The sequence below is a fragment of the Urocitellus parryii genome, chromosome 12 (assembly GCF_045843805.1).
Source record: "Urocitellus parryii isolate mUroPar1 chromosome 12, mUroPar1.hap1, whole genome shotgun sequence".
Classification (NCBI taxonomy): Eukaryota; Metazoa; Chordata; class Mammalia; order Rodentia; family Sciuridae; genus Urocitellus; species Urocitellus parryii.
In genome coordinates, this window is record NC_135542.1 from 87,883,584 (window position 1) to 87,896,015 (window position 12,432).

At 42.8% G+C, this 12,432-nt stretch overlaps 1 protein-coding gene across 1 annotated transcript in view; it reads left to right on the forward strand.

Annotated features, from left to right (window-relative positions):
* Positions 1-12,432, forward strand: part of Antxr1 (ANTXR cell adhesion molecule 1) — a 226,441-nt gene that overhangs the window by 136,747 nt on the left and 77,262 nt on the right. The window contains exon 14 of the mRNA XM_026387240.2: positions 10,141-10,182. Coding sequence (XP_026243025.1) covers positions 10,141-10,182 — 42 coding nt within the window. The remainder of the gene's footprint in view (positions 1-10,140; positions 10,183-12,432) is intronic.

The following is a 12,432-nucleotide window of genomic DNA, read 5'->3' on the forward strand; positions in this document are numbered from 1 at the left end:
AATTAAACCTCCATGCTGTGTAGGTCAAATCAAGGCAACATATTTCTGTCCAAATAACAGCAGATATTTTCATTCAGTCTGTTAGGAGATGATCATGCATTCAGAATTTCTTCCCATGTAAACAAAATTCTGTTCCCTTTAATTTTCAATGAACTTGTAAGTATTATGAACAGTTTTTAAAGAATTATGTAAAGGATCATGTTTAATTCATTTTATTGAACTTCAAGGATAGTTCAACAAATAAATCTATTAGGTATCTCCAATGACAAATTGCAAGGGGAAAAAATTAATTGAGCACTTGATATACCTTAAATTGAAGTAAAAAATAAAGACCTCAAATAATGCTCTCCACACCTTAAAGCATAACATTTAATTTATAGGGCCAGAAGACAACCAAGCCTAACATCACCAGGGGGATTTACCATCAGTTTGTTTAATTAAAACATGATTCATACAAGCAGCTCTTCATCCAGGCTAACAGTGCTTTCTTGATCCTCTTCCAGCCTCCACCCATTCCCATCTGGGCACTTTTTACTCTACAGCTTAAAAGATTAGTTCTCACTACACACAGCTTCTCCATAATCTGCCCTGCCCTCCCCTCTGGAGCTCTGCACCTCACACCCCCTACACCCAGTCCTTTCTCATCCCCACCTCTCCCTGATGGTTCCCCTCATTCCTGCTGAGCAGCCTTTCCACTTGCCTTATAACCCACTCTGTCCTCAGGGCTGCAGGTGCACTACAAAGAGGCAAGCTGCTTCAAAGATGATAGTTTCCATTACCACATCTGCTTCTGTGAGTTAAAAGAATAAGCAAACTCATTGGCAGTAGTTTCCCCCATGTGAAAAATTAGAATATTGGCATCATGTCATCTCTATGGTTGCTTCCTTACTCTCTAACCTTCTGTAAGTGACTCTATTCCCCATTCCTAGACTGTCTGGTCTGTAGTTCTCAAATATGGTCATATATTGAAATACCTGAGGGTACTATGGTGCAAATAAACATGGACAGTTTTTCCAAACTATGTCCACAGGACAGTAATACCTTGCAAAATGTGGAACAGGCACACTGTAGAACAAGAGATAGTGAAACAGTAAGTTTGAAAGACACCATTAAACTGAGTTAAATAGTTACCTTTGTTGCAAGACTTCTCAGAGCCTTAAATAGGATAAGTTGCATTGTGAATCCCCAAACTTATTCTGATCCTGGAATTCTTCCTTGGCCTATCCATACCCAACTTTCCAAATACTGACATCTGGAAGGACACTGGTATTCTACCAAATATATTTGGGAAACACACTCCTAGAGAATGTTGAAGCAGCTGAAGTTCCTGGGTTATGAGGAACTTCCAGCCTCTTTCCTGCCCTCCTCAGAGCCTGCACCAGTGCTAGCAAGCTTGAAAATATGTGAAACATCATCAACATATCCTCGTTCCCTGTGTTCCCTGCTCAGATCCCACTGGCACTGCTAGTGGCTGGAGTAATCTTGCCCATAACCCAGGTAGAGTCCAGAGGCTCCTCTGCCAAGCCTCAGGGGTTCTGAATTCATGGATTTCTTCTATCATTTCACTTACTAAGTTTTGCAGTGACACTGAATGTCATCTAATGGAGAATATGCGTGCTGTTCTTCTAAATTACCATGTAAGTCACTTAGGACTTATCAACTCACGTTAAAATTCCTGCCATGATTCTCACTTAAATATTGATGGTTTTTAAACAATCCCAGCTTCACGGAGATAAGAGGCCAAAAATTTAATGAAATTCAAATTCCAAATAGGAAAAAAATTGAGCTCATTTCTTTGAAAACTTCTTTTACTTCATTCCAGATCAACACCCTTAGCACCAGCCTTTGCTAAACTTTTATAGTGTATAAGTGCAAGCTTCAGGCAGAACTGGGACAGCACTGATACCCGACGCCAGCTCCAATATTTGTGAGGTTTCCATTAAACTTCATCAGTCTGTATAGTGGGAAGATCCCTTCATCTCCCATCAGCTAGCCTCTTGCCCTTCCTGAATGTCTTCCATATCACATGCTCATTTTCCCTTGGTTTCTTGACTTTTATTAGAAGAATTTTTACCTATAAGGTTGGGGAATCCAAATAGAAGGCTAGAACATAAAAAGCAAGCATCCCTTCTACCTGTGATATTAAAGCCATTGGCAGATGGCTTTTCCATCTGAATTGGCATTTCTTCTACAAACTACTCTGTTCCGATGGCTTCTGCTCTCATAGAACCTACCTGGTAAGGGAACAATGGCTGAGTTGGCTGTAAGAGATCAACCCAGAAGTCCAAGGATAAGCAATGATCTTACTCCAATTTTTTTCTTTTTTGGCCATCACAATACATCATTTATTTGAAATAACCCCACAGAGAATGCAGGAAATAAGCATTTGTGAAAAATCAATTACTCTTGACTCTGCTGCAAAACAAGAACAAAAAAATATAACCTGCATAAATCAAGTAAGAGTTGTTTTAAATGCAGAGCCAGACTCACAAGAAAATAGGAGCTATTTCCAGATCCAAAGTGAAGAATCTGGAAATCAGAAGATCAGCTGACCCCCAAGCAGTGGCTATCCAGGGAGAGAGTTTCTGATCACAGTGACCTATAAATCTGGTTTAATAGCCTTTCCTGAGTTTTTAAAAGCTTGGGAGTTGGAATTGAGTCTTAGGCATTAAGTTGGGTTCTTGAGTGAAAGGAAGGGTTTGAAGTGTTTCCTTGAGAATTCACGACCGTAAACTCTCAGAGCCTTTGAGTTCAAATGTACACTCCTTGGGGTTCTGTAAGTCACAAGCAGAGAAGAACAACTTAGGAATCTGCAGGAGGAATCTTAAATCCTCTGGTGGGTTGGTCCCTCAACCCAAGCCTCATCAGATTCTCGGGATAAATGCAAATGACACATGAGCTCATGATCTAGAATTACCCCAAACCCAAGGTATATTATTAATCAGACCCTTTGGGGTTGTACTATACATATGGAAAGCACCAAAGACCAGAAATCAAATAAAGAAGTCAGACCCTGTCAGCAGTATTTCCTTTGCTCTCTCCAAAGCTAACAAGAGTTGTTAAATAGCAGATGCACTGAGAATTCTCTCAATGACACTATTTCTCCTATAACTTAAGAGTATTCCTAAAAATATCACTGCATTATGGAATTTTGGCCCATGAAAATAACAGAATTAATGGTTCAGAGCAGAACATGTGAAACTGTACAGTCTTATAAAAATAATATGCTACAAAGAATAATAAACTCAATAAATCATCCCACTATTTTAAATATCTTAAATTCTTAATAAAGTGCTGCAGTAAACATGGCCCTTTGCCTTGATTGTTATAAAGATCAACATTTGTGGGCACAAGTATAGCCCTGCACTGTTGCTTGGAGTTAGAGATGAGTTGGTAGGAAGGAGATTTTTAGGACCAAGTGTCGCAAAACTAGAGGTGAATGGCTGTGACTCATTGTCTTGTTATTCCTAATGCACTGGCTTAAAATAGAAAATGGGCTTTTGTTGTATTGCCAGGTTCCTTTTTCATTTAAAAAAAAAAAGGCTATTTATGTGGTTCCGAATAGGATTCAGTGCTATGAAAGCACCATTCCGCTGCTCAGCCTTCCAACCTGTTCTTCACAAGTTTCTCCTGTAAAGAAACATGGAGGCTCAGAGTTCCACTGTCTTTCCTTCAGTTCTCAGCAGGGTCTCCCATGAAGCTTCATGACACCTGTCGCTCTCACAGCCTCCTGCCCTCTCTCTTCTCTTCCCCACACTGAACGTTCTCCTCCTCCATCTACTCCCTGGTTCCTGTAACCAGGACATACCCTCATATCGAAGATGCTGTATAAAAGCTCCTGTGAAGATAAGAAATCACACACAGGAGCACAATCTATGTTTGCATCACGCAGGGATAAACAGAAGTGAGAAACGGATGAGATGTGCGTGAATTTTGCACAGACTTCCCCAGGTCATCAGTGGAAGCTGGATGGCATTTTTACATTAACCCTATGTTACTCAGTGGCACCAAATATAATCATCTTGTGATTTTCAGTGTATGATGGTTAACATTATATTATGTGAATTTTACTGCCACCACCACTAAAAAACAAATAAAAAAAACCCAAATACATATTAACATCTCCTTTACCTCTTGGAGGGAGAAAAAAAAGCCCTATTTCAAGCTAACACAATTTCACAGTTTACTAAGTGTGTTTCCCAGTTTACCTACCACGTGGGATCCAATTCATGTGTTGCATAACTGTATCATAATAGAGACCACCTGTACTTTTCAAATTTTAGGAACTTTTCTTGGAAATTAGCTTGAGATGCAAAACTGGGAAGTGGAATCTTGACCCTAAAAGCAGTGAATCTACTTGGCAACGGTGACTTAAGGGGATAGAAGGGGAGATAGATGATGTCTAGTAAATAATCCTGATTAATTATTAAGTCCAACCCATGACACTAATGAAATCCCCATGATGCATCCAGGGGTTACAACCTGCTCTTGGCAGTTGGGGCTATTAGCAGCTTAATCACTAAAGAATCATTTCAATGGGGAATTGAAAGACCAGAAGTGAGTCTTGCATCGTGTGCTTTACTTGAGAGGCAAGCAAGTTAAGGCCATCAGAAATATTTCCTTTCCCATTCCCTTAACAGGAATGCCTCTCATTCATTCATTCCAAAAACAGTGGCTGAGTAACAGGAGCTGAGCTATGTGTCAAAGATAAAGCTGGCCAAGTGTACCTAGGTCTTCTAGAGGCACAGAATCCGGAGATGCAAACCCAGCTCAGGGAGTTCATTGCCATTGGTGCTGCTAGTGAAAGATCTAAGCCCCTGATTCCCAGGGAACTATTTGCCTGGAATTTTCTCAGTACGGGTCCAGGATTCAAAACCATACCATTTCTGCTCAAATGCTCACTAGAAGAAGCAAAGGGGTACCTACAAGAAGAGCTGAGAGTCTCCTCCATTGCAGCTTTATGTCTTCCCCACAAGGACAATGGAGGCCTTGAAGAGCTCAGAGTTCCTGACAACAGAACTAGAATACCATCATTGTTAGAATGAAACATTTCCAAACCTGGTGTTTCTATCCATAAGCAACTGTCAGCAGAGTGCCTGTCTGGTCTGAGGCAAACCATACGTCCCCACATATCTAATTCATGTGTAGCGTTGTTAGAAATAAGCTAATTTGCACTTCTCAAATGTGGTCCACAGACCAGCAGGCTCAGCATCAGCTGGGAATGTCTTAGAAATGCAAGTGTCTGGCCCCAAACCTGCTAATGAGACACAGAGCAGTGCTGCCCAGAATATTTATGCTGTAAGAAACCAGCCAGGTGATTCTGATTCTCAAAAAGTTTGAAATCACTGGCCAAAATTAGAGGACAGGAGCTTAATTTTATTCATAAAGTAGTTATCTCAAGCAGTTCTCTTGGATTTGGTCTAAATAGCAGAGTTGCCTGTGTGCCAAGGAAGTTTTACTTTGCAGCAACCAAGAGACCAGGCCTTTGGTGTAGAGGAGGTACAGAGATGTCCCAAAGGCAGCTCCTAAAAAAGGAACGCTGAGATGCTACATTCAGCTTAAGAGGAAAAGAGCCAATAAAGAGTTCCTGTTTAGACCCACATCAAATGCCACAAGATGATCATCTTCTCCCAGGAGCTTGTTCCTATTATCCCATAGCCAACTCCCGTCACGGGGGAAGAAACAGATGATAAGAGCAGGAGGAGAACTGTGAAGTCATGGTGGGGGATTTCTTAACAAAGTGACAGAGAAAAAACAAGGGACCCTGTTTGTCCTCCTGCTCCTCACGTAGCCTGACCCTCAACATTAAATGATTGAGGAAGGAGCACCCATGTTAAAATATGGATGGACCACATTTGCATTCCATTGCACAAGACCATAGCAGTAGGGTTAGCAAGAGCAAAGAGAGGCAAGGAACAGAACTTGAAATTAGGAACAAAACTTTAGTACTTTCAGAGGGAAAAAAAAAAGGCATAACAAGCAAAATAAACTCACCAGATGCTTTACAGAGGTCCAGCAGTTGAAGTTGATAAATAAACCACAGCAGTTAAACTTTGCAGTTATCAGATAGGTCCTGGTTTATGGGGGTTTTCTGCTCTATTCATATCATTCTAAATAAATCTCCACATCTTTTGTCACTACTGCTTCCAACAGCCACACTCAGGGGTGCATATGAATATGGGGCTGGGGATATACTCAGCTGGTAGAGGGCTTGCCTTGCATGCACAAGGCCCTGGGCTCAAACCCTTGCACCATAAAAAATAATAATAAAATAAAAATTAAAACTTGAATATGATTTCAATCAATTAGAAGTAAGATTTCAATTTCATAAGAGTCTACCTGGCCTTTCTGACTTTTTAAAAATATGTACAACAGTCTTTGTTAGATCTCGGCCACTTCATGTCCACCTATTAGATCTCACCCACTTCATGTCCACCTGAACAGAGATAGATTAGCTCAGAATTCAAGTCATTGATAAGAGAGGCAAGGAGATGCTTCTCCCAACTTAGAGAAATTTCAAGAAATTCTCAGGTGGCAAAGAAACACTAAAAGAATCTAGAAGTTTCATCCATCTCATTTTTCTTATCCCTTTTATTTCACCAGCTCAAATATAAGTGCAAAAGGGGCACTAGGGAAGCTCTGCCACAGAGGCAAATGGTCACTTCCTGACCACCTAAAGATGGTACTTAGTGGGGAAGGGGTGCTGGCCACCCTCAGCACTGCCATTCAGTTCTCCCACATGAGGCCTATAAATATGCTTGTTGGGGTGTTTTCTTTTTAAATATTTTATTACGGATCTCTTCAATTTTATCCATCTTCTCCTTGTCTCTCTTAATGAGGCAGAAACTGAAAACCCCACTACAAACAAGAAGAACCTCCCAAAACCTACACAGAGGACATGGGTCAAACCCAGCCCCAGCTCTGCAGCAGATGCTAACTTGTGTTCTAGATAGAAATCAAGACTTTCTGATCATGCTGGTTGGAAGTAAAGAATCACACAATTTACCCTTTAATTATGATTTTAAATGAGACCCCTCCCACCCACACACACACAGTGTGAGAGCCCAAAAAGGAGACTTTGCCCATTCTGAGAGATTCTGGGGGAGATGCACTTATTAGCGATTGGTCAGTGAGCTGGGAACAGAGCATGCAGGGGTTTGACTGAGCTTTATAAAGGGGGAGATGAACGGTTAGGCAAAAGACACTGCAGCTGAGAAGCTGCACAGTATGTAGAAGGAGCAGGAATTGCAGACAGCAAAGAGAAGAAAAGACACGGAGAAGTGTTGGGGCCAGTTGGCATTTTTATCCTTTTCCCCACAGGAAGCCATCGTCAGGTTTTAAGTAGTGAAGGCTGAGCTCAGACCTTTGAGATGTGTGTTTTTAAGGCCCCTCATGGGCAGCCAGGCTGCAGTGGTGCTGCAGGCTTGGGAGTGAGGCAGGCAGTTGACCAAGCAGCTCTCAGGCAACACAGGCTCTGGCTGTCCATGGGAGGCACCAAGAAGGCTGACATGACCCCATGCTCAGAACACTCCTTTGGGTGGCCCATGTGTTGGTCTTGGCATAAGAATTTGGGCCACTCACGGAGAACCCATCCAGCTTCACTGCTTGGAAATAAATCATTTCATGACTTCAAGTTCAGCCTGTCTGGATCACAAGAAAAGTCCTCTTACCATCCTATGGGCAAGCTGCTCCCTGTCTCCAGGGGCAGGCTGGTGGTGCATAGGCTTAAAGCAATGGGAAGACCTCTCCTCATTCTTGCTGAACATAGTTGACACCCAACCAATGACACTAGATTGGAAGTGCCTAATTCCTGTTCCACTGAACATGGTGGCATTTTTTCAGAAGTTGAAATATCCAGCTTATAATGTGAAATCTTAATTATCAGACTAGTCTCCTTTGATTAATATTTAATGCCATGTATTTTGGCATTGTCTTTTGGGTTCCCCTAAGAGTCTGGCACATGGTAGGATGTAGAAGAGAGACTCAAAAGATACTCAAGCAATAGTTAATATTAAATCAAGCATCAACCCCACAGATGGGTTGGTCTAAGTGGTGGGCCACTTGGTGCAGCACTTCCTGACCATTGTCTTGTGCTGATATATACGAGACGACTGTCTCCCCTTGAATCCCTGGCCACCTGAACACCAGCCTCCCATCTCACTCATTTTATGAAGCTCTGTTCTCTTGGGACCTCCATCAGTTCTCTTGAACCCACCATATCTAGCCATCTGGTAAATGCAGGGGGTTACTAAAGATGTAATAAAGGCAAGGGGCAGACAAGAAAGAGAGAGTACTAATAATTGGCCCCATCTATGGAGCACTCTCTGTACCAAGAGTTTAACACACGTAACTACTCATCATGACTTAACTGCTGCAAGGTTAATGTTCTTGCCCTTCTTAGCAGATGAGGACAGTGGAGCTCAGGGAGGTTGAGGGATTTCTCAAATCCTGACAGTCAGGAGAAGGCAATGTGGGATTCATGTTTGACCGTTGCACTATGTTTCCATGGAGAGAAGGAGCAGCTATAGCCCTGTGAAGACAACAGCCTGTCTGCTCTGCCCCAGCCTCTTCAGAGCCAGGAAACTTGCTTTGCACACTGTGCATAGTGCCCATGTTAGCATTTGCTCGTGTCCCCAAACACCCTGCTGTCCCTCTCACTCCGCTCTCTTCATCTCAAACCACTATCCTCAGCTCCTCACCCCTCCAGTTTCCAGGCATTTCCTGTGTTAAAATAATTCGTTACTTCTGAGATGATGGGAAATTAGCATGGGGCAGTCACAAGTCCTCCCCAGAGACCTCCTGGAGGAATTCTGAGCCAAAGTTGAGTGGGTGAGCAAAATCATGGCTTCCCACAGCAGCCAGGAAGTGGAGGCAGATGAAATGATAGCTCAAAACCCCTGGAGGCCTTTATCTCTGCCTCTTCAATTAATTGAATACCATACTTTCAGATGGCTGGTGTCTCCGTAGACAGGATGAAGTTGGTAGGTCTCATCCTACAGAGATGACATTGCAGATTAGGGTAGGGTGAGTGACAGCGATGGAGATCAGAGCCCTAGTGAGGTCTCAGAATTATGGAATCAGAGGAGATGTATGCTTGGTAGGGAGAGGTGAGGAGGTTGATGCCACCTAGGCAGCCTGACCTACAGTCAGGGACAAGCTCTCTTCCTAGAAGTCTAAAGAATGAGACCCGTGGATGATGCCTGAACGCCCATCTATGAAGTGGACAGCCCTGATGCTGAGACATCAAGAGAGATATAGGATGGAGTTTGGAACTTACCAGAACTTTCTAAAGAAAAACAATGCATGTAGGAGACCCCTCAAAATCCTGATGATAAACTTTGGGTGAGGATAGGGAGCCCCTGAGGGATCACAGTAGATAAAGGCCACCACCATGTCAGAAATCCTAAATTCAATGAACTGCAAGGACTTTCCTTTTATAAGTAGAATGAACAAGTTGGGACAAGCATGTCATCCGTTCATCTTCCCCTGTCCTCCCCTGGGTCATCCATCCTCTCATGGATTAGAAGGAGTTCCTAATTACTTGCCTGCCCCAAATATCCATGTGTCTCTCTTCAGCCCTGATGATGGGCATCTGCAAAGTACTGTCTTATAAAACTGTTATTCAAATGTTTATGACCCGAAATGTCAGTGAAAAGGAGACATTCTGCCTTTGCTGCCTTCTGTCAGGAAATGCTCTGACTAACCAGCACATCCTCTCTTGATGGGTATTCACTGAGGCCAGTGACATATCTGGTTCATCTCTGCAGTGCCATCTTAACTTCTGTCATTGTTTGTTGGACCATTGGATAAAGGGAAGAGTGCTTTAATACAATACATGAAAGACTGGATGAATAAATGAGTGAATACATTTGCAAGATAGCTGCCTGGGGAAGAAGTGACACTCTTACCTATAGAACCTATTTCTCTGTACAAAACTACAATATTAAGAATGGGTTATGCTTTAACCCACTGAGCTATTCGGACCAAGTAGAACATGGCACTGAGTAAGTCTGCCATGCTGGGAGCCATTCTCCTGGTCATATGGTCATGCTTCCAAGGCAGCCTCCTAAGAGCAGACCTTTTAGAAAGCAGGTGGCTGGAGATTTTCACTGACCTATTCTTTCTTTCTTTGTTTTTCAGATTATCAAGGAGGTCCCTCCACCCCCCGTTGAAGAGAGTGAGGTAAGTGACCAGAGCAGGGTGGGCAGAGTGGCAGAGTGGGGCAGAGAGCTGACTGGACTGGCCAGACACCTAGTCTCCTGCCAAGCAGAGCTGGGCCCCACAGCATGTGAAGCAGCAGGAAGGGAAGCCTTTGGCCCTTGCCTAACTAGAGATACCAGGAACTGAACTAAACTGGCAGCCAAAGGCAGAATGGTTTCTTCCTACAAAGATAAAATGTATGATGCATACATAAATGGTTTTTTTATCAGTACAATTATTTAGAGCTCTGAGGTTCCAGTTTTTCCTGTTAAACATTTTAGGATTCACTTCTCACTGCAGAATTCCACTGTATGTGTGTAGATCAGGGCAAAGTTGCCACGTTCTTCAAACAATCATGGGTTCTAGGAACAACCCAAAGCTGAAGCATTTCATTTTTCTTTAATTTAAAACAGTATTACCTAAAGATGTGCCAGGCAGTAATGAAAATATGCTGGAGGAGGATATGCTAATATCCTGGCCTTGCTTGCTCTTAAATCCTCATCATCTAAAGAAAAAAAAAAAGTTCATATTCTACCACTAACTCATACAGTTCTGATGTAAGGGTGGCCTGGGATGAAATACAATGGAGGCATTTAAGGCATAATGTGAGAAAGATGGGTCGCTAGGCAGGAATGCATAGCAAGTGGCTTCTCTAATCTGGGAGAGCTGGACTCCCTAGAAGCCTCACCTGCCAATTTAGAAACCAGAACACAGATCCAAAAATTTAATGGGAACCAAAAACTATATTAATAAGATTTCAAATTCTTACCTCAATCCCTAAAGGCTATCGTGGTGTGGAAATCGAGCACCACCCCCTCACCATTCCCTTTCCCAATGCCTTTGTCAAGTTTCCTACATACAGAAAGGAAGATGATTAAATTTAAAATTTCCATGCGTCTCTTATGCCCTGGACCATATGCCTGGAAGCCAAGGGATTTAATAGCTGCAATCAATTAAAGCACATCTTGTTGGAATGCTGACTTTCTGCCCAGAAATCAAGGGAGGAAATTATATTACTGTGCAAAGAGAAAGGAGGGGAAAAAAAAAAACTCTCTTTACATCCACAAAAGCCTTCCAGAAAAGGCACCATGGCTAGTTCCATGATTCCAGTTTGGCTTTGCTTCTGTTATGTGCAGCTGTCTCTTAGATTCCCAAAGAAAAACAGAGCTAGATGCTCCCTCAGTGGGGCTGCTCTGTTGGCCCTGAAGTGAACAAGGTTCCCTCCCTCCCTTACATTCAGTTAAAAGCTGTTGCTCTTTCTTCTGATGCTGGCTCTGCATTTGCCTTTAGAAGGCGACGTGGCAGCCACCATGGCCCCAGCACAACAGAGCCTTCAGGTATGAGACTGTGAGAGTCTAGTTTACCCCAGGATCCAGCATCTAGCATGGAGTTCCACAGTCAGTGCAAACTCAACAGCTATTTGTAGGATGCAGCTCTATACCCATCGACACCATTTTGGAGCCCCCAAAAGAAAAGAAATAGCTAAAAGCAAGAAAAGAGAAGTAGCTGGGTTTTTTTTCCAGTTGAATCGAATATTTTTATAGAGATGGTACTTTTAACCAGAGAAAACAAACCTGCTGTCTGAAACAGAATGACAGTCTTGGAACACTTGAGACCTGAAGGTTTGCATGAGGCTTCAAGGAGCTCTGGGCTGGCCCCAAACAGGTGCAGGCTGTGCTGATCACCTCAGCATGTATGTTGACTCACATCTCTTTCCTAATATATTTTGGCAGGAAAAAAGGGAAGACATCCGACAGAAACAAATAGTATAACTTAGCCCCTGCACAATTCTTTATACAATACTCTGAAGATGGCAGTCTGAATCTAGACCACTGTCTCTCCAGTTCCCTGGGTTCAGATCCCAGCACTGCTGTGAGCATGGCTCATGTGCACCTATTGCCCCCAAACACACTGGGATTCCTTCCTTCAAGCTAATTCCTCCGTCTGCATAGCTGCAATCAATAAAACATGACTCTTCTCTTCAGCCACAGCTAACTGGATCAGGAGGGGCCACTGGACCCAAGCAAAGCCAGTCCACTGGTTGGTTGTGATCTGTGGTGAATGATCTATGGTCTACAGTGAAAAGATGAGTTGGACCAAAGATATTCCCATGTTGGGAACTGGGAGATAGAAATTGAGAGATTGAGGCTGTATTTTCTGGGGACAGAAGTTAATATAAGGGCCTGGGAAATACCAGCAGGGAGAGAAAAATTAATTTCCTTTCTCCCTCTC